Source organism: Fukomys damarensis, unplaced genomic scaffold, assembly GCF_012274545.1.
Source record: "Fukomys damarensis isolate Sample0158 unplaced genomic scaffold, DMR_v1.0_HiC HiC_scaffold_11, whole genome shotgun sequence".
Taxonomy (NCBI): Eukaryota; Metazoa; Chordata; class Mammalia; order Rodentia; family Bathyergidae; genus Fukomys; species Fukomys damarensis.
The window spans coordinates 28,306,893-28,330,148 of record NW_022900923.1 but is presented as its reverse complement, the minus strand read 5'-3'; the positions used below and the strand labels follow the sequence as shown (position 1 = coordinate 28,330,148).

At 37.3% G+C, this 23,256-nt stretch overlaps 1 protein-coding gene across 1 annotated transcript in view; it reads right to left on the bottom strand.

Annotated features, from left to right (window-relative positions):
* The window catches only part of Hmcn1 (hemicentin 1), a 419,231-nt gene that overhangs the window by 17,667 nt on the left and 378,308 nt on the right, over positions 1–23,256 (bottom strand). Inside the window, exons 88-103 of the mRNA XM_010635433.2 lie at positions 22,639–22,809; positions 22,334–22,504; positions 20,113–20,283; positions 19,765–19,935; positions 19,197–19,367; positions 18,857–19,027; positions 17,821–17,970; positions 17,452–17,589; positions 16,389–16,510; positions 15,529–15,766; positions 6,486–6,548; positions 5,342–5,461; positions 4,730–4,864; positions 2,170–2,283; positions 1,348–1,473; positions 108–236 (exon numbers count right to left, since the gene is read on the bottom strand). Coding sequence (XP_010633735.1) covers positions 108–236; positions 1,348–1,473; positions 2,170–2,283; positions 4,730–4,864; positions 5,342–5,461; positions 6,486–6,548; positions 15,529–15,766; positions 16,389–16,510; positions 17,452–17,589; positions 17,821–17,970; positions 18,857–19,027; positions 19,197–19,367; positions 19,765–19,935; positions 20,113–20,283; positions 22,334–22,504; positions 22,639–22,809 — 2,361 coding nt within the window. The remainder of the gene's footprint in view (positions 1–107; positions 237–1,347; positions 1,474–2,169; positions 2,284–4,729; positions 4,865–5,341; positions 5,462–6,485; positions 6,549–15,528; positions 15,767–16,388; positions 16,511–17,451; positions 17,590–17,820; positions 17,971–18,856; positions 19,028–19,196; positions 19,368–19,764; positions 19,936–20,112; positions 20,284–22,333; positions 22,505–22,638; positions 22,810–23,256) is intronic.

Below are 23,256 nucleotides of genomic sequence, written 5' to 3'. Positions count from 1 at the left end.
GAGCAAGAGAGCATGTGAGGATAAAGATAGTGGACCTAAACAACTTGGTAAGGCTCGATAACTATGTTAGACACTTTACTACTCATTAAGAATTCCCGTTAACTTACCCAGACAGGGTCTTCCAAGTCCTTGGGACCGGTAACCTCTTGGGCAAACACAGCGGTAGCTGCCTCTTGTATTCTCACATAGTTGGTTATATCTGCACTGATGGGTCCCATCTTTACATTCATCAATGTCTACAGACACGGAGGTAATAAAAAGTAATAATACTTCCTCTTTGAAAGCCCAAACCCACTGTATTTAAAATCAACACTAGGTAGAATTGCAAAAGGTTATGTTTCTCACCGTGTGGTGACTTAGGATTTGGGTCTAGAACACTTGGATTCAAGTCCCAAGACTTCTTTGGCCATCTAATTTATACTGATGACTAGTAGTGCTTATATAGATTTAAGGCAATACAACTTCATCACTTCTGATCTAGTTTTACATATCTAGCTTCGGGCTGGATGTTTCCATTCCCTATTTCACAGGTACTTCAAACTCAACATGACTCCTATCTTATCTTTACTCCTTGTACAGTAACAGTGCTCCTTGTTTTCCTAGTCAGCCGGGCTATTGAAACCGAAGTCTTTAACATTCCTTTACTTGCCAACATTGGGTAATTGTCTTCTTCAATCAAAATCATAAAACTTCACATTTCCATTCCCACTGAGCTCCATTTGTGCTGTAGTTTCTTAAATGGTTTTTAAGTTTATCTCTTTCCTAATAACAGCTGTATGTAACTGCACATGGCCCTCTGAGTTGTCTGTCTCTGTCTCTCTGTCTGTTTCTCTGTCTCTCTGTCTCAGTGGTAGTGGGGATTAAACCTACAGCCTTCATGCTGAGTTACGTCCCCAGTCCTTTTTCTTTTTCATTCGGAGACACAGTTTTGCTAAACTGCTAAATGTATATAATAAATTTTATATTAGAAATACTGTGAGATAATATACTTCCTGTAGATATTAAATTATGTAAACCAAATGTGTAGTTGATGGCGGCTCCAAATGGTCATAAGTTTCCGTGGTGAGCTTGGATCCACCACACTAGAAATTAGGAACACTAATAGAGAAAGAAAGGTTCCTTGTTAGCTTAAATTTATGCCTACTGTTAGGTTTTCTTTGTTTCTTTTTTTTTCTTTTTTTTTTTTTTTGGTACTGGTGATCGAACTCAGGACCTTGCACTTGCAAGGCAAGCTCGGTGCCACTGCGCTAAACCCTCAGACTCTCATTGCTAGTTTTTAAAGTGGATGCCTTACGTGATTGATTGATAGTAACTATAGTTTGGTCACTGAAACAGCCACACACTCACCAGTGCAGGTCCCATTTTCTGCCTTGGTCATTCCATTTGGACAAAGATCAATGCACTTATAGCCACCACGGGTATTCTTACAGTGCTGATCAGGCCTGCACACGTCCTTTCTGCATTCGTTCACATCTTGGTAAAAGAACAAAAGGCAATGCAGACTGAGAAAATGATTTCATCTATTTTTTAAGAGAGACCATCCCTTTGAATTTTAGGGATATTACACACAAATATGGATGCTCATCGCATCATCATTGTGTAGGGTTTACATGCTAAAATCCAACAAGGCATGTAACATTTAAAACAGAATGATGAAAGTAAAAAGCAAAGTCACTTTACAGAGATGATAGCCATACCAACCACTTCCACTTCCTAGAAAAATAAAATCCATATATGTAAGGTTAATATTCATATGTATGCATATATACAGATGTATATTGTACTTCCGTGAAAAACTCAGTAAATAGTAGAACCATTAAAAGAATGCTTCTGTAATTATAAAATAAAATCCATAAAACATAGTATTTAGCTCAATTTTTAATTTTCACCTTGGTTATATCCATGATGCATGGTCACTGTCCTACTTATGAATCAATCTTGAGAAACAACATAAGCATTTAGATCAGACAACATTAAGAAGATATGGACAATCCCTTGGCATTCATTTCACTATTATTTGAGAAATTTACATTGCTTACTTTTTAGTTGAGCTGGAAAGGAAGGCTTCATTCATCTATTGATTTAATAAGCCATACCATCAATAAAAATGCATGTTGCAAAGGAAGTCATGGAGATGTCCCTGTTTTGAATTCAAAGCCTTTTTCTTACCTATGCATTTTCTGCCTTTCAGCTGATACCCAGGTTCACATCCACAGTGGAAACTTCCTACGATATTGAAACAGCGCTGGTGACAGGGGCTGGATTCTTGACATTCATTAATATCTGTTAAATGAAACAAAACTTTCATTATATATAAGCCTTAGTTAATTCAACCTAAATATATGACATTTTAATGATCTTTTTTTCATTAAGGTAATTGGTACTTTTTAGATATACAGTACAGTTACAGTCATCATAGGAATCTTGTGCCTTTACATGATGCATCTTGGTTCTTATTTTTTTCTATACCCCTCCCCTCCCTTCACCCCCTCCACCAATGATCTTGATAATGATCATGTGTAAGATCTTGTCTAAAACTAACCCATTTGCTTTCATATCATCTGCTAAATAACTGATTAGCTTCTGGCAAGGTTGTCTCTCTTCATTAGTGAGTAAGTCAGAACTATGTTGATGTAGTTTTTACTCCTGTGCTTTAAGTATTTTATCACATGGCTCCCACTCCTGTTTCTAGGACACTTTGGTTCTGGAATGCTGCTGCTGACAGACCAGGATGAAGTTCGAGGGAAAATAAAAGTGGTGCTAAGGTCTTTTGCAATTGAGCTTTCTTGCCCTTTCTTGCTGCTATTTCCCTGATGCAGAACTTTATCGCCTTATGTCTGAGGGCAGCAACTTGAGCATTTGTTTTTCTCTGCCACCATTGCCAAATTCTTCCCAAGTGCCACGTTTGCCATTATATAATAGAAGAACGCAGGTATGAAATCTCCATTCTTGTACACTTGCTTATGTTTTGTACCCTCTCTCCCCTTCCTCCCTCCAGTGCCAGAGGAAGAGATACCTCTTTTCCCTTTTAAGAAAAGCCTTTCAGTTTAAACTTCTGACCTCTGCAGCTCCTCTTCCTCCCCAAGATGAGGACGTGGCCCACCAGTCATTCCCTTCCCTGGTGTATCTTCTAAGACCTTCCTCTTACTGTCTTCTTTCCCATAAACCTACAGACATAAGCAAATCTCTTCTACTATACCACAGTTCCTCTCTCAGGTCACACTCACCTCAAGCTCCTGTCCCTTCTCTCTTGTTCTATTCTAAACCTTTTGAAAGAACAGCCACCACATTTAGGCTCTTCTTATTCTTACTTTTCATTACAAAAACTGAGATTGTCATTTTTTTATTTTGTACTTGTTTTCTATTTGATATCTTTTAATCTCTCAAGAGGCACAATGTGCTAATTTACATATGTACATAAATGTAAATCAACACTTTCTAAGAATATTTCTTAGTGAGGATTTCTTTTCTTCCTTTGCCTGGTCTGCTTTATCCCTTTTTACTCTTTTTGTCTACCAATGAAAACAACCTTCACAATCTAGTATGAATAATAACATATCTCTTCCACAACTCATATATGTCTCAATCTAAATATATAACCTGTTTTTATTTTTCTTTGGGTCATTGTCATCTAGTTATATACTCACACTCTCTATAAAAGCTACCTATACTTTCCTACATTTGGGTTTTCTCATGCCTGCACAATGGTATAAATGGACCACCCTTAATTTATTCCCTTTGCTATTCAGTTTTGAATCTAGCTTTTTGCTTCTATGAAAAATCCTGATAGTAACTTCATTCATAATTTCCGAAACTTGGAAACAGCCAAGACATTCATCAGTATGGTGAATGAATAAATCAACTGTAGTATTTCATGCAATAGAATATTATTCATTATAATAATGAATTACATAAAAAGAAATATACTATAAAGCCATGCTAAAAAGAAATATGCTATAAAGCCATGAAAAACATTAAGGAAACAAGTGCACATTACTAAGTGAAAAAATTTACAAAAGGCTACTACCATAGCATTTCAGCTATATGGCATGTTGGAAAAGGCAAAACTATGCAGACAGCATAAAGATCAGCAGTTATCAGGGGTTGGTAAGAAGAAGGGGTGAATACATGAAGCACAGAAGATGTTTAGGGCAGCGGGATTACTTTCTATGCTACTACAGTAGTAGATACATGTTATTATACACCTGAGCAAACCCAAAGTGAACCGTAACGTGCAGACTAAGATGGTCAGTGATGTATAGACTCTGAGTAGTAATGGTGTGTCAATGTGGGTTCATTAATTTTAACAAAGGTACCACTATGGGATAGGATGTTTATAGTGAGGGAAGTGGAACAGTGGGATTGGTACAAATTTCACTTTGGACTTCATAGTGCTCTAAAAAATAAAATCCATCTTTAAAACTTTAAATGTTGCAATGGAGTTTTATGAAACAGATTCAACTAAATTGTTCTGTATGATCTTCTTTTCCAAATGTTAATAGGCAAATGCCACTGAAAACCACATTTCTACAAATATTTAAAATAGCTGTGGGATATTACATCTCTTATCAAGAGGCTCACCGTATAGTAAAGGAAGGTTCTGGTTTAAGTTTTCCTGAGGAGCTCCCTTTCATCTGGCACCTTGTCCTTGGAATTGCTGATAGTTTAAAAGGCACAAACAGGACTCTAATTCTTAGTATCGTAAGGACTAAATTCAACATTTTTATACCTTGACAACTCAGCCCATCAGATGTTCTTCGAAAGCCCATCCCACAACGAACCACGCAGCGATAGGACCCTATTGTGTTGTCACAGTCCTGACCTGTGTGGCAGGTGTGCCCTCCCAGGGCACATTCATCAATATCTGCAACAGAATGAGTTGTTCAGTTAGTGAGTAGGAGAAAAGCCAACCTATGAAGGATAAGAAATGGGGAAATGAAAAGCAATGAATGACACCTAAGAATATATAAAGTACTACATTTTTTCGCTAGAGTCATTTCAGGTGGGTTAAACAGCTGACAGGCTCATTGCCTCATGGTGTGGTATCCTCATAAACTGACCAATCAATCAGACTTTTTACAAATTAAGGGGCGTTTTACAAAGTGGCTTCTCCTTTCCAGGATCTTATGTGAGTCACTCCAGGCCTGCCCACTCATAGCCATGCGAAGGTATTGCTTTTGAGCAGTATTCCCTCTTCCTTACTTTCTCAACAATGAAGATCTTCCTGCTTATTGCGAGGGTATGGGCAGAGATAATAGGAAAGGTGGACCATGCTTTCTTTAGGTCAAATATTGCCTTACCCATGCCTGAATGTGTCTACTGGTTATAACTGTGCAGATACCTTGGCAAGTTCTCCCATCGGCAGCGATGGTGAGGCCCGAGGGGCAGGAGCAGTAATAGGCTCCCATGGCATTATGGCAGGTGTGGGAGCAGGGATTGCCTGCTGTACACTCATCTTCATCTGAAAAAGGAAACAAGACGGCCCAATTGCCATGTAAATCTCCACTTCCTCAGAGTCATTAAAGTCGGTGAAAATATTCCCATACAGAAGATGAACTGAATCAAATAAGAGAGTGCTCTAAGGGCTGCAAAATGAAATCACGACATAAAAAATAACCTTGAGACCTTCAAGTCATCTCTGATCTTGAATAGATGTTTAAACTTTATTCTACAAGAGCAATAGCTAAAATGATCTAAATAAATACTTTTTATCTGTTTTAGCTCATTCTTCAGAGTATAACTAGGAGACAGGTATTTTTATTATTTTTTGTTTGTTTTGGGAATCGAACTCGGGACTTTGCGCTTGAGAGGTAGATGGAGGAACCACTGAGATAAGTATTTTTATTATTATTCTCATTTTGCAAGCAAAACTGAAGAACGAATAGGTTAAATAAATTGCCCCAGGACACAGAGGTTATTATTGATAAAACTGGTGTTTGAACTGGGCAGTCTAATAATCACTTTTTCTTTTGTAGTCCTGAGACTACATGACATTGTGCATCAATGAATGAGAAGAAAGCATAAAAATCATTTACACAGCGTTCATTTATCTGCGATTCTTCTGAAGCAGTACATGGTGGGACAAAGTTGGTTCAGCCCTCAGTCACAGGCCCAACAGCCCTGTCCTATGCTATGATTGAGCAGCTCTGCCCTTGGGTGACTTCGTGTTGGACCACTGTCCTCTCACATTCATGATCAAGCTGCAAGATGGGGTTCAGTGTTGTCCTTCTGGTCATTCCATCTCTGTACTCGGTCACTATTAGGCTTTGTAATCTAACTTCACTTCAAATCTAGTTTTGCCACCTGATACTATGTGATTAGAAAGAGTTTATTTAACTCCTCCACATCTCAAGTTTCTTCCGCTGTCAAATGAGACACTAATTCGACTGTTGTGATGATTAAATACTTAGCAAAGTGGCAAAAAAAATCCATTAAATGATATTCATTATTGACAATTTTATAAAAATGTTTATTTCTCTACTTACCAACACAAAATGGCCCAACAGAGTCTAAGGTGAACCCAGAGGGGCACTGGTTACTGCGATCTCCTATCACAGAGAAGACAGCAGGTAATTAACTTACTAACATATTAATATCTAGTTTCTGTCTCATCCACCCTTCCCTGGAAAGATGTGCTAAAGACAAAATACATGATACAGATATGCAATCAGTGGAAAACAGCAAGAATGGAAAACTTTTCTTGTTCTTCAAGAAGTAAACAAATCATCGTCTAGAGACTGTTGGCAAGCTGCCATTGGAAACATTTTCTGTTTAAATTGTTTACATAAGTCAAAAGAAATTTAAATTATTCTGGGATCACTAAAAAGAATCCAAGATAGCTGTGTATGGCAGTCCTAGCCATAGGCCATGTTCCACTCTTCCAGCTATTACTCGGTGGTTTTATTCAAGAAGGAAGACTGATGTTTTCTAGCAACTTAAAATAATTTGTTCCAGTGAAAAATAGAGAATTGATAAAGAATCCTCCTCCTTTTGTGGCTTTTTCCCATTTGCGATGTTGAGCATTTAGGTTATAGTATTCCATGCATGATGGGTTTCCCTTTCTATGTAATTCTCTAAAGCAGAGAGAAACACACATATTGTGACAGAGGAGATTTATCTTAGATGGCAGTGAGAAGCATGCCAGCATGTCAGCAAGAAACCACTTTTCTGAGTGTGCAAATCTTCCTGCATGTGCAAGGGAGTAGGAATAGGACAGATGGAATGGATATGTCGAGGGCACATGCAAATGATTACTCAAGGCTATTGCTCCCTTAATTTCATTCAAACCCCACAACTCCCATATAGTACCCAATTTTCAGGAGAGCAAATTGAGGTAAGTTATGTATGTTGCCCAAGATTAAGGAGCTAATATGTACAGGAGCAAGAATTAGATGAAAGTCTATTAGACTTTCAACCACTGAGTCAGGTGGTTATCATATTTTTTCATTTATTCACACTTTCCATAGTTATGTGGGACATGGTGTTGGGAATATAACTGGAAAAAGACCATGTCATGTAAACATAGTAAGTTATAACATGATAGTAGCTTCAGTTTGGGTTTTAATTAGGAGACATATCTTCTACTAAGTGGCATTTAGGAGGTTTTTTGGTTGTTATGATGATAAAGAGGAATAGTAAAATTCAGTGACTGGAGAAGGCCCTGGGGGAGTTACAATATTACCATGTGTGGGATGGTACTGAAAGATGTGTTCTTTGTGCTGAAAGACTTTCCTGCAAATAAAAAAGCTGTAATTATATAAGCTTTGAACCTGTGTACCATATGTTAAACATTTTTCACATAAATATACAATGAATTTTCCAGGAATGCAACTGTGATGTATATTGATATTGAGAATGTTACTAAGAGTTACTTAAAGTCCCTCTCCCTGCCAAAAACCCCCAGTCACAGTAGGATTCTATATACAAGTTCAGGCTTATGATTAATTTCTGCCCAAAGATTTTTAGACATTAATAACAGTACATTATTAATTTCCTCTATTTTATCCTTTATATTAAATTGCATAGTTATTTTGAATTAGATTATGATTGTATTTCAGGGTAGTGGGAGGTAATACAAAGTACTTTTTCCATTTTAAGAATGTGCATAAGTATAAGAATATACTTTTTTTTGTTTTGTTTTGGTTTTTTGTTTTTTTGAGACAGGGTCTCACTATGTAGTTGAGACTGACCTGGAACTCACTATGTAGCCCAGGCTGGTCTCGAACTCACAGCAATCCTCCTGCCTCAGCCTCCCGAGTGCTGGGATTACAGGCATGTGCCACCACGCCCGGAAAGAATATACTTTAAAAAAATATAAAATAAAATTGCCTATAATCTGGTCACTCAGAAAAAACTACAGTTGTTTGCTGACATTTGGCTTTTTTCCTTCCAGTCATTTCTATACACATATATGTACTTTACAGTGCTTGCCTAGTGTGCATAAAGTCCTGGATTCAGTCCCTAGCACTACAAATAATTAATTAAATAAAGAAAAATTAAGTAAGAATATACAAATTAATAATTATCAGGCTTTACTAATCATAAAAATCATTTGGAGAACTCATTAAAACACACATCATTCACCTGGGCATGGTGGCACAGATTTGTAATCCCAGCACCCTGGGACAGTGAGGCAGGAGGGTCACAGATTCAAGCTTTGGCTGGAAAGTTTAGCAGCTCAGACCTTGTCTTAAAATTACAATAAAAGTTAGGGCCAGGGATTTAGCTCGGTGGTGCCGCCACATGCCTCGCGAGCTCAAGGACCCAAGTTTGATCCCCAGTAAAAAAAAAAAAAAAAAAAGAGTTAATTAAAGGGCTGGAAATATAACTCAATGCATAGGTCTTGGTTTTAATCTCCAGTACACAAACAAACAAACTCTTTGATCCCATTTCTATCAGAAGTGTCAGGGAAGTGGAATGGGAACTCATGTCTGAATAACACTGTATGCTGCTTTTCAACTGTTGTGATGCCAAATGAACACCTCCCTCTTCACTTGTGAAAGTGTGTTAGTGTCTAATATTAAACAATTATTTCAATGCTTATTTAAAAGATACAATGGGTACATGGTATACATATTTATATCACCAGCAAGTTTATCATTTTTCTGTTATGAAATAACACTGGATGAAACTTTGTGAATATTCTTCTTTGGCTCTCTAATTTTCTTAGAACAGACTCCTAGAAAAATTTGCTAAATTAAAATACCAAGTAGGCAAGCTTGCCCCCTGCTGGTCACTCTAACACATACTGCAGGCACACAGTTCTTAAAATTCACAGCACCATGGTTTTCAACAAATGGCTCATAGATGTAACTTATAGAATTATATTATCCAAAGACAGTAAGGAGCCTTACGGGTCTCAAATGTGTTCCCTTATATTATGGAACCCAGTTCAGCCAACAATATCCTTACAGATGCCACAAGAACATTCATGCAGTTTCAGGTTTAGATAATCTACATAATTGACTGGGTAGAAAGTCCTACGACTTTTCAAAAACAATTTTAATTCCTCTAGTCTCAGTAGTATAAATTAATTTACGTTAAAAAATGGACTGGCAAGTTATTGTTCCATATTAAGATGGAGTACTAAAAAAGTAGAAACAGAGGTTAGATTAGAAATGTAAGCACACTTGAGAAAGAAAAAACACAGTTCTTCAAGTCAAAAGTTCTTTTCAATAACTCTAAATGGCCAGAACATACGTGAAAAGAATAAAGCAAGGAGGTGGTGGTGATGGTGTGAGCTGAGAAACTGGCACTATGGGTCTTCACAAATCTATAATTATCATCCTCCCAGAGCACTATGAACTCACATCTGATGAAAGAGTTGAAGAAGACAATGGTCATATGCACAATGGATGAAAGCACAAGTAGACAGTGCAATGAGCTTTAAAGTATTTTTTTCAGCTTTAATTGAGTTTATTGGTACATTTTAGGGATACAGTACAGTTACATTCATTGTTGGGATCTTGTACCTCTACATGACAGGTCTTGGTTGTCATTTTTTTCCCTTGTCCCTGCCCTCCCTTCACCCCCTCCTCCACTCCCCATCTATAAACACTTTATTTCTATCTTTTCATCATCTCACATTTTTTCCTTTTCCCTTATTACCCTTCCCCTACCCATCCTGCCTTTCCTACACCTTTAGCTCCTTTCTTCACATTTCTCAATGTCAGTAATCTTATTAGGATCTTCTATATTATTGCAGATTATTCACACCAGAGAAACTATTCGGTATTTACACATGTGTGACTTATTTATTTCACTTAGGAGTATATCTTCAATATGTATCCATTTTCCTATGAATGAATCTATTTTCTCATTCTTTGTGGCTAAGTAATATTTCACTTTATAGAAAAACCACATCTTCTTTATCCAGTTTCCAACCGCTGGGCAAATAGGCTGTTTCCAAGTTTTAGCTATTACAAACTGTGTTGCTATAAACATGGGTGCGCATACTTCTCTGTGATATGATTCTTTTGGTTCTTTTGGAAAGATACCCAGCGGAGGGATGGCTGGGTCAAATGAAACCTCCAGTCCAAGCTCTTTGAGGTATCTCCATATTGATTTCCATAGTGGTTGCACCAGTCTACACTCCCACCAACAGTGGAGAAGGGTTCCTTTCTCCCCACAACCCCCCCAACATTTGTTATTGTGTGATTTGATAGCAGCCATTCTTTGTGGGGTGAGGTGGAATCTCAGTGTTGTTTTCATGTGCATCTCTTGAATGACCAGTGATGTGGAACATTTTTTCATATATTTACTTGCTGCTTTGACTTCTTTGTCTGATAAATGTCTGTTCATTTTGGATGCCCATTTTTGAATTGGGTCTTTATATTTACGGGGGCTGATTGATTTGAATTCTTTACATATTCTTGATAATAGTCCTTTGTCTGAGGAATAGCTGGTAAAAATTTTTTCCCACATTGTAGGCTGTCTCTTAGTTTCTGCTGATGGTTTCTTTTGAAGTACAGAAGCTTTTTAATAAGATGAGATCCCAGTTGTTGATTCTATCTGCTAGTTCCCATGCTACTGAGGATTTGTCCATAAAGTCTTTTCCTATGCCAATGTCTTCCAGAGTTCTTCCTAATTTACCTTCCAGCAAGTTTAATGTTTCTGCTTTAATATTTAGATCTTTAATCCACTTGGATTTTAATTTAGTGCATGGTGAAAGATAAGGGTCTAGTTTTAATCTGTGGCAGGTTGAAATCCAGTTTTTCCAACACCATTTATTAAAGAGGCTATCTTTCCTCCACTGAGGATGGTCAACTCCTTTGTCAAAAATGAGGTAGCTGAGTACATCTGTATCTGTTTTTGTGTCATCCAGTCTGTTCCACTGATCCTCAGATCTGTTTCTTTGCCATTACCATACTGTTTTTATCACAGTGGCTTTGTAGTAGTTTCAAATTGGAAATTGTTATACCCGCTGCCATGTGTCTGTTGCCTAAGATGGCTTTTGCTATTCTAGGTCTCTTATGGTTCCAAATGAATTTTTGGATTCTTTTTTTCTAGTTCTGTGAAATATAGTGTTGGAATTTCAATTGGCATTGCATTGAATGTATATAGCAGTTTTTGTAGTATGGCCATTTTCACTATGTTGATTCTTCCTACCCAGGAGCAGGGGATATCTTTCCATTTTTTTATATCCTCTTCAATTTCTTTTTTCAGAGTGCTATAATTTTCAGTGTAGAGATCTTTTGTTTCTTTTGTTAGATTGATTCCTAGATACTTCATTTTTTTGGATGCTATTGTAAAAGGAATTTTTTCCCTTATTTCTCTTTCTGTCTGTCTGTTATTTGTGTATAGAAAGGCTATTGATTTTTGGGTATTCACCTTGTATCCAGATACTTTACTGAATCTGTCAATTAAGTCTAGAAGTTTTTTGGTGGAGTTTTTTGGATCTTCAATGTAGAGTATCATATATCATCAGCATAATGACAGTTTAACTTCTTCCTTTCCTATCTTTATTGCTTTAATTTCTTTCTCTTGTCTAATTGCTGTGGCTAATGTTTCCAGAACTATATCGAAGAGGAGTGGTGACAGTGGGCATTCTTGTCTTGTTCCTGATTTTAACATGAAGGTTTTCAGTTTTTGGCCATTTAATATGATGTTGGCTGTTGGTTTTTCATAGATAGCCTTTATTAAGTTGAGGTAAAGACCATCTATTCCAATTTTTTGCAGGGTTTTTATCATGAATGGGTGTTGAATTTTATCAAATGCTTTTTCTGCATCTATTGAGAGGATCATATGGTTTTTGTCCTTGACTTTGTTAATATAATGTATTACATTTATTGACTTTCGTATGTTGAACCACCTTGGCATCTATGGAATAAATCCTACTTGGTCAGGATGGATGATCTTCTTAATAATCCTCTGTGTTCTGTTTGCTAGTATCTTATTAAGGATTTTTGCATCTATAGTCATTAAGGAGATTGGCCTGTAGTTCTCCTTTTTAGTTGCATCTTTCCCTGGTTTGGGAATCAAAGTGATACTTGCTTCCAGGAATGAATTTGGAAGTATAGCTTCCCTTTCAATTTCATTGAAAAGTTTGAAGAGTAATGGCAGTAGTTCTTCTCTAAATGTCTTGTAAAATTCAGCAGTGAATCCATCAGGGCCTGGGCTTTTCTTTGTTGGTAAATTTTTAATTACATTTTCAATTTCACTGATTGTGATTGGGGTGTTTAAAATGTTTTTATCTTCTTTGTTCAACTTTGGTAATTCATAAGTATCTAAAAATCTGTCCATTTCTTCTGTGTTTTCCATTTTATTGTAGTACAGATTCTCAAAGTAGGTATTAATGATCTTCTGGATTTCTTTTGGATCTGTTGTGACTTCGCCTTTTTCATTCCTGATTGTATGGATCTGAGCCTTTTCTTTCCTTTTTTTGATAAGATTAGCTAAGGGTTTGTCAATTTTATTTATTCTTTCAAAAAACCATCTCTTTGTTTCATTTATTTTTTGTATCGTTTTCATAGTTTCCATTGCATTGATTTCTGCTTGGATCTTTATAATTTCTTCTCTTGTTCGAGCTTTGGGTTTTCCTTGCTCTTGTTTTTCTAGAAGTCTAAGTTTCATCATTAGGTTGTTTATTTGAGCCCGCTCTGTTACTAGTGTGGGCATTCAATGTTATGAGTTTTCCCTGTAGAACAGCTTTCATTGTATCCCATACATTCCTGTATGTTGTATTGGCTTTCTCATTTATTTGTAAAAACTGCCTAATTTCTTCTTTAATTTCCTGTAATCCATTGATTGTTTAGGAGAGTGTTGTTCAGTTTCCATGTGCTTGTGAATTTCCTACAGTTTCTTGTGCTATTGATCTCCAGTTTGATTACACTATGATCTGATAATATACAGGGGATGACTTCAATTCTTTTGCATTTATTCAGACCTGTTCTGTGAGCCAATATGTAGTCTATCTTGGAGAATGATCCATGTGCAGCCAAAAAGAAAGTCTATTCCGATTTTGTGGGATGTAATACTCTGTAAACATCTATTAAGTCCATGTGTTCCAAAACTTGGTTCAGTTCTATTATTTCATTGGTGATTTTCTGCTTAGGTGATCTGTCAATTTGTGATAGTGGGGTATTTAAATCCCCCACTAAAATTGTATTATTGGTTATCTGGTTTTTTGTGTTACTTAATATTTGTTTTATATAGTTGGGGGCATTTATATTTGGTGCATATATGTTTATGATTGTCAACTCTTATTCTTGAATTGTACAAGGATGTAGTGTCCTTCTTTGTCTCTCTTAATGAGTTTTGGTTTGAAATTTACTTTGTCTGTGAATAAGATTGCTACCCCTGCTTTTTTCTGGGCACCTGATGTGTGGAGAATTGTTTTCAATCCTTTCACTTTCAGTCTGTGGGCTTCCTTTCACACTAGGTGTGTTTCTTGTATACAACATATTGTTGGATTGTGCTTCTTGATCCATTCTGCCAGTCTATTTCTCTTGATTGGTGAATTGAGGCCATTAACATTGATGGTTATAACTGATATGTTCTGACTTACTATTATCATATTATTGTCCTTTTGTTGACTCTTTTTACTTTTTCTCCCATCTCCTTTTAGTTTCTTGCCTTGCCTATTTGATTTCATCTGTTGGGACTCATGGTATCTTGACCTTCATTGTCCTTTTCTAGGATATTGTTTAGAATTCCTTGTAGTGCTGGTTTGGTGTTCATGAAGTTTCTCAGGTGTTCTTTGTCGTGGAAGTATCTTATATCCCCGTCTATTTTGAAAGAGAGTTTTGCAGGATACATCAGTCTAGGTTGGAGTTTGTTTCCTTTTAGAACTTGAAATACCTCACTCCAGGCTCTCCTTGACCTAAGGATTTGTGTTGAAAAATCTGCTGTGATTATATATGCGTAAATACTGAATAGTTTCTCTGGTGTGAAAAACTATAACAGTACACAAGATCCTAATGGGATAATTAACAATGTGAAATAGGAAGAAAAGGGCTAAGGGTGTAGGGAAAGTAGGAAGGGTAGGGGAAAGGGAATAAGGGAAAAAAATATGAGAAAATGAAAAAATGGTAGTAAAGTGTTTGTAAATGGGGAGAGGAGGAAAGGGTGAAGGGAGGGCAGGGACAAGGGGAAAAAATGAGAACCAAGACCTGTCATGTAAAGGTACAAGATCCCAGTAATGAATGTAACTGTACTGTATACCTCAAATGTACCAATAAACTCAATAAAAAGAAAAAAAATTTTCTTTGGATACACTGTTGGAAAGCCAGACCATAGCAACACACACACAAGGAAAATATACATTCTTTCAAGTATACTAATGGTAACCTAAAGTTCAGGGCTGAAGTGATGCAAACATTCAGTTTTTATAATGTAACACTACACGAGTATCTCCCACCATCAAAGCACCACAGACTGCGGAACACAAGTAGTTGGGGCGGCTCTTACACCTGAAAAGGAAATCTCAGAGGACAGATACATGGAGCAACCACACAGTGTGGGGGACGACTCAAATCAAGGCTGTGGAACGAGCTTGGGAAATGGAAAGTGGTTCAAAATTATAGCTTTCAGGAATGAAAAATGACAGTTGTAATTCTAATTATTGTTGTACAGTGTTTAAAAGCTGCTATGAAAATATAGAGACATTTTCTCTGCCAGCTTAGTTTTAGACACACCTTTATGTTTCAGGAATATTAAAAGTTCCTTGCCAAATAGAAGATTGAGAATGGAAACACATAAACTTTATAACCAAAGAAAAATTATTCTGACAGATTATATGATACATTTAACTTTTTTCCAGGCATATAGAACAGAACAATAACTTTACTCTGCAGTACAAAGAAGCATATTAGCAAACTAAGTGTACTAGAACTCAACTGCCTTGGCTTTAACACAGGGATGTACCTACAATAAAACATAAAGAACACAGGTAAGGAATCTGGTATTATAATTTTAGATCTCAGTGTTATTATACTCCTTTTAAATGGAATGGCATCAATTTATTTTACTCTTTTCTAAATAGATGGTACAAACATACAGAGTTTTTTGGTTTGTTTTCAGTAAAATTACCTTTGGAAATTGAAGCATGGATCTGAAAACCCAAAGTCTCTTCTAACTGGTTATAGTCAGATTCCACAGAGGATGCATGCAGTGTTTCTACCAAGAAAGGCATTCTTCCCTGTGCTTCATCATAGAAAACAGTGTGGTTCCACGTGTATGGGACACTGATGCCATCAACAGTGAACAGCCTGGTGGAGTAGGCATAGAGCTGCCCAGGGCCTGTCTGAATGTAGTCCTCTGTGTAATCCTAGGGAGAATGATTGCAATTTGAAGACCAACATAGCTCATACTAACTTGTTTTCTTAAAAGTATTAAGAAATGCAAAATGAGAAAAAAACTGGCATGGTGGCTAAAAACAGAGTTCTATTTTTAAATAAAATTGCAGTTGGATAGTAGAACCCAGGAAATAACTCAAAGTTTGGACCTTTTAATTGCAACTATGTTAATTCCATAATTTACCATCATAAATTAAAATTCAACAGAAGAAGCTGTAGGGCAAGAGTAAAGCAATACATATATGGAAAATTATAATAATTCTTTGAGTTCTGAAATTCTTTTTTGGATGGTACCTTAAATTTTTTATGTAAGAATTACCATTTTCCTTATCTGTAGAAAATCAAGCAAATATGTAGCTTAAATCAAAATAGCAGTAATCTTGATGCTTTAAACAGCGTAATAAAGGCATTCAGAACATATAAAGATTTTCACTGAAGATTTTTAAATGAAGACCAGATAATCATTTATAATCTTGGTGGTTTAGATATTTATTCTCCCAAGTGAACAAGGGAAAGCACACAAGTTCTTTCTATGGATCTTTGACTCACAGTCATTATATGAATCAAGTGAAGCCAGCTGTCTTGGCATTTTACCTTTACATTGACTTCAGCAGGTGACAGAAGCTGCAGGACATAGCCACTCACAACAATGTCTAGCAGCAAAACACCATCGGAATCCAAGCCCCGGGCAATATGAGTCATGCGCAAGATTTCCCCTGGAAATTACAGTGGATTCATTTTCAGAGAAAAAAACTTATATGGTTTGAATAAACACAGAGCAGATTTACAGTTCAGCTGTGCCATTTTAGTTCAAACTTGAATAAACACAGATAAGAGAATTACATTTCAGCTAGCCTTCCAATTAAAGATTTGGGCTTGTTTAATTATGTTTCTCCTAAGATTTCTTTTTATGTGGCAAAAATGTAGCACATTATTGTGTAAAGGATCCCATACTTTAACCCACAGGCAATAGCAAGGTAGTGCAACAAAAATGGATTCGCTGTGAGAAGGGAACCAAATGAAGACTTCACCAGGCAGACTGGCAAAGACCCAAAGTCCGGCCACAGGGCAGGTTCTTTCTAATTGCTTCCAAAAGTAGAAGGGCATTTTAGTATGTGATGGCCATGAAAAGACCCACTTCCATCAGCTCTTCTCCTTCAAGGTCACTGCCATGGAGGAAGACCAACTTTGAAGAGGCCTAAGTGGAACTCTGTGAAAACCTGCACGACCATGAAAAGGACCGTGAAAAGCTATGCACACTAAGATGAGAGACAAAGTGAAAAGCCTTTGGATTTCTTTGGTTTTATCTCCGTCTTTGTGATAATCACTACAGTTTATTCCAAGTGAATCTTTGGTTGGAAACAAAAGTAATGACTCATTGTACCTCTTTAACTTTAAGCCCTCTCTAAGGATTTAAAGAGAAAGGATACAGAAAGGAGGAGAAAAAAAATTGCACTTTAAAAATTGCTGTAATTCTTGAGAACACATAGCTTCATAGATTTCATGCAGCATAGGAATTCAAAATTGCTTCTATATTATTCATAACATTGCATCAACAACTTTGTAATGATTCTCTTTGGGAATTTATATTTTTCTTAATCACTGACTTTTAGCCATCATGTTGTTATACGGAGTATTAAGTTTAGCTGATACTAACCAGTTGCAAATTCCACTTGAGTTTCTCTTTTAAAGATTGCATTGGTGAGGCTAAATCCATTGACTGCTTCTCCTATTTCCTTTGCTGTTGTCCAGTAAATGGGATTTAGAATAGAAACTATCTTTCTCATTGCTGGACCTAAAGACAAAAAGAAAACAAAACAATATATTTACGGGCAGTTTTTATAGTTTTCATAGTATGTTATACACAAAACTGCAGACTAATGCTTAATAAGACAAAATAAATACTAGTCCCCCCCTATACCATTAGGAGCTTCACAGTGGATAAAGCAAAAGACTATCATACTGATGATTTATTTAGTAGAATCCTCTAGAAATTTCAAGTGAAACTAAGGAGAAAGAGGCTTACCAAGACTTCGAGGCACATTGGTAATTTTAGCACGTATTATTTTAGTATCAGAGTTTGGACTATCTGTTACTGTGGCATTAAGGAAAGCAATTCCAAATTCAACATCATTAATATTTCCAATAACACTTCCTCTGGCTCGATGGGGCCCACCTATTGGGGGAAGAAAAAACATTCCTGGATAAGGAAGCAATTCCATCAACATTACATGGGAGAAAAGAAAGCCAATATTCAGAGATGTTACAAATCTTTTCTCAAACATCAAAAAGGTCCTATGACATCTGAATTTAAAAGTGAAATGAATAAGCTTTTACAACATTCTACTTTCATATAACACCCATCATCCCGCATAAATCCAGTCTCTTTCCAATCTGTGTACATCATAGTGTTGTTTCTCAAGCCAAAGAATACAAATCAGTGTCCAATCCTGTGAGCAAAATAAAGTATGTGTTTGCTGAAATGATGATGAAAATGAGAATTTACTGAGCCGGTCACAAACAATAAAAAACACTCAATATGTGTTAACTTTTAAAAATCCTATCAGCAATCCTACAAGGGAATTTAAATAGCCATGGTTTTCAGATTAGGAGAATAATAACAATATTTTACTTTCCACAGTCATGTTCTCCATATTCTCATTTGTGAATGAACCAACGGCCTTTGACTGTATATGATCACTGTTACAGTTGTAGTTGATGCCCTACCTTCACACACAGGCTGGAGTCTTAGGCTGTTTTTCCTTACTCTGCCTCACCATTCTACCTGTCAAGAACTACACTGCATGGCTCTACAGACTGCAGCTTTTCATAAGAAGGCCCAGAAGGAACAAGTATAGACTAAAACCAGCTATGAGTATCAGTAGAGAGCTTCATTATGTAAGGGTGAAAAAGCACATTTTCTTTTTCTAATTCTTCCTGCCAGAGTGGGCACAATTTTGTAAACCGTGGGTGCAGCATGGCACTTTTTTTTTTTTGTGATTTGTACATGGACTCTAAATGTGTGCTAGCAATGGTCCTGATAGTCTAATGCAGCTGCTCACCTGGACATGCTTGTGTACTGCACCTGGATACCTGAGTAGCATCTCCTCGACAGGAACGGCCACCTTTAGATGGCACTGGGTTGTCACATAGCCGTTTCCGAGTCTTTTCACCTCCTCCACAAGAGACAGAGCAATGGCTCCAACTCTGCCAGTTTCCCCAGCCTCCATCCACTGTGAACAAGAATGGAATGGTCGTGTTAACCAACTGGTTTTAAAATCTGAATCTAAGGTGCCCCTGCCTAGACAACCTTGATTTCACAGTCTGAAATGATGAGGCTACCACAAGGATCACTAAGTGAAACGCTGTGCTCACTCTGCGGCCGGGAATCGAGAAGCTCACCAGGACACCTGTCAGTGTTGCACCTCTGCAGCTGGGTGTCTGGCCCCGCACAAGCTCTTCCTCCATGGAAGGGACGAGGGTCATCGCACGTACGGTACCGCCGCATTTGCCCTCCACTGCATGTCCGGCTGCACGTTCCCCAGGCACTCCAAGGACTCCAGTTACCATGGGCTACAACATGAGTAACGTGACATAAAAACAGTGCCAAACAATGACATTCATCCAAAAAGGATGGAAAAGCCTCTCCCCAGGAAATAAAAAGAACCATACAAGTCTATAGACGACTTCTAAGGCAGAGGGTTTCACTGCTGCTCTGCCTAGAAATCGGATGTACATGCCAGTGAAGATGGAAGTCCCTTTAAAAAATAAATTTACTGTTTGTCACTCTTAAAATATCCAGGAACTGGAGGGTATGAATGAGATAGGGTCTCTGTTCTTGATGAGCTAAAACCATATGTAACACTGAGAACACAGTAACCATACATTTCAATAGCCTAAACCAAAGGCTAAAGACCCACAGTGAAACTTAAAGAAAGTATAATGTTGACTCACTGTTTCCAACACTCACTTGGACAAGGGTCATTATTGCAAAAATCACTCTGGATGTCACTCCCTTCACATTTTCTCCCCCCATATTGGGGGACAGGGTCAGAGCAGTCCCTTGTTCTCTGTCTGGTACCTCCTCCACAAGACACGGTACAGGCACTCCAGCTGGCCCAAGGTGCCCACCTACCATCAACTGGATTAGGAGAAAAATATATGTGGTTGGTTACTGTCTAACAATGATGAAGTAAAAAAAAAATCAAGTTCAACCCCGGGCATTAATAGGCCAAGTGACGTTCTTGTGAGTCAGGATGAAATAGATTCATACTGACATACGGTCTAGATAAGACATATAAACACTGCATTTTCTTACCTGGACAGGGCCGCTCACGGCACACTTGCATTTGTGTTTCTGCTCCACTGCAGTAGGACCCATCAAATGATGGGGGCGGGTTATTGCAAAGCCTTGTTCTCATCTGGGTACCTTCCCCACAACTTTTGCTGCATCCACCCCAAGGCTGCCAAGGACTCCATGCTCCATGAACTACAAACATCCCAGGAGACAGTGTTTCAAGTCATAGACCATGTTTGTTTAAAAAACAACAAAAAATTATATAAATAGATTAACTCAGTAATCATGCTCTTCTTCTCTACTTCTGGTCAGGTTTTCAAAGGGATTCATGTCTAGGGAAATTCAGAAGGCCTGTTTCATGCCAAAATAAATGGGGCTATCCAAAGAGGGCTATTTTATAAAAATTAAATTTAACAAACTACCATATGTAAACAGAACTGAGGGTTTAAACCTTAGCTAAGTATTTGTTTACAATCCATGCTCGAGGGAAAGTGGAAGGAACACGGAGCTTAGAAGCAAGTCTGTATTACATACCTAAACGTGGTTATGGACAACACAAATATTTCAGCAATTATAACTTGTACTCAAGGCTGGAAGTCTACATCTTCAAGCCTAATTCAGCTTCATACTTACACATGTTCTTGGATTTCAACAAGGTGATTTGCACAGTTGCAGCTCTTTGAAGAATTTTCTCCATTACATAATGTTCATGAATTAAAAATATGGAATAACACACTTACCTGCTTCCTACACTGACCAATAGTTTCCAAAGAGTTTCCTTTTGGTAACTAACATATTACAGTGTGTAACCATAAGATTGGAACAGCTGTACGTTTCCTACCGTGTGTGGTCTAAGAATAGACAGTTTGTGTTTTCATATGCTCAGATCAGTATCAGGTCATGCTTTTGCATTAGAAGAACTTTCTAGACTTAGGTCTTATAAAACACGTTTCTTTTGCTACCTATTCAACCAGGATAGAAACCAAAATAGGGGCTGTAATGTCTGCAACTAAATATTCTTGATGTAACATATCAGACACCAAAATAATAAGTTGGAAATCAAATAATGAAAATGGTATTGGTCTGAGTTGTGTGGACACTATTTAAGAACATATCATATTTTCTCATAATTACCTGGTTTATGATGGAGTTGAGTACTTATCGTGCTCTATAGACAGACGCAGACACCCAACCGAATCTATTGCAGATTTGACTAAATCTTAAAGGAAATAAGAAAGCCCTTAAATATGTAGTGATTTCACTCAAAATGACTTCTGCATTGATGTAGACTGTGGATGCTTATAGTTTTCATTTCAAAAATTCTGTAGTTCTGATGATTTCCCCACATCCTATTTTCCAGGCTAGATGAATGAATGAATGAATGAACAGCCCCACCTCTGTTCTATATTTGTTTTGTGTTGCCCGACACAGAGCTCTGCCCATTGTTACACTAGGTGGACGTGTATGCTGCCCAGGCTGCCGATCACTGTACCCTTTGGAACTGAGCTGAGTTCAGACATTAGCATAGGACAAAATCAAACAAAACTGAAATATGATTGTTCTTTAGAGGCTGATATGAACTCTGTGAAACTGAACTCATTTTCTCTGAGGCCTTAGATAATAAGGCCCCCATGTGCCAGTAGCTGCCAGCAGTCATTTTTTCACACAAGGAAAGAGTTTAATAGAAAATAAAGCCAAAGAGAGAAAAGCAGAGATGAAAGACGGAAAACATACCAGTAAAAACATTGGGAAAACTCCTGCATTCAATCATACCTGAAAGAAGAATTTTCTACTTAAGTCTGTTTAAGTTTGATTTCTGTTACTTAAATGTTAAACAGTCCTGAAATACAGTGTGTTTCTGCTGTATGTTAGGCATTTAGTATAGGGTAGCTATTAGTATTATGCTTTTCACAAGGCTAAGTTTTCTCACTTGAAAATAGCTACATTAGATGTTACCTGAAGTATGAATCACCTCTAAAATTTTATGAGATTTTAATTAAAATACACCAAATTGTGAAGCCTTTTTCATATTATATTAAATCAGATACTTTAGTTAACATAGATTAATGTCATATCTTCATAAGTTTAGCCATGAAACAGAACTGAGAACATAGAGAATAAATGTATTCTTAAAGGTGGAGACCTTAACATCTTTCCACAATAAAAAACATAATTATAGCTCCTAGAAAGGAATTAAAATATAAAAATTTTGCTTATTCTAAGATTATTGGTGGATTCTCACCTGGGCAAGGCCTCATGTTGCACATGATTATTTCCACAGCATTCCCTTCACACGGCCGCCCACCATGCTGGGCAAGTGGATTATTGCAAGTTCTGGTCCTGGTTCGGTTGCCACGTCCACAGCTCTTTGAGCATTCTTCCCAAGGGCTCCATTCTGACCAGTGACCATCCACTATACAAAGGTGAACCATTACGCAGTCAGGTATATTTCAAGTGAATGAACTAACACTGAGAAAATCCCATGGTCAGGGAACAGAAGCTGATGTCTACTAAACACATGGAAATCAATCAGATGCAGAAGTGTACCTGGACATAGCTTGTTTTGACAGTTTCGCATTTCTGAATCCGAGCCTTGGCATGGCTTCCCGCCATTGGCCGGATGGGGGTTACTGCACAGTCGACTCCTCTTCTGGACGCCAGTCCCACAGGTGACGCTGCAGGGCCTCCAGGCAGACCATGGGGAAAATCCACCATGAACTGCAAATAAAACACTGCACTTTGCCTCATGTTTGCATGTAAAAGTCCATGTCCAATTTTATTTCACTTATGGACTGGGCACAAAACTGAATCTATGATTGTTGAGAAAAAACTTAAGGGAGCTTTCCTTTAAGGTAAAATTAAAGTCTAGGTTGAGAGAAGAACTTCAGTTAATCAGAGTTCCCTCTCAGATCTGACCCTGGCTCATGTGGACAAAACTGCTGGAAGAGTTGGAGACCATGAAATTTACATACTGTTTACCTTTTCGGATATATAAACTTCTCAATATACATGTCAATTTCTGAGAATATATTTCACTTAATTTTGAATAAAAAATTTAAATTGAGATTTTGAATTATTAAGTTGGCACTTTGAAATTCTAATCTATGCTTAGCCCCTTTAGTCTGTAAACTGTGATGAGATTTTTTTTTTTTTTTTTTTTTTTTT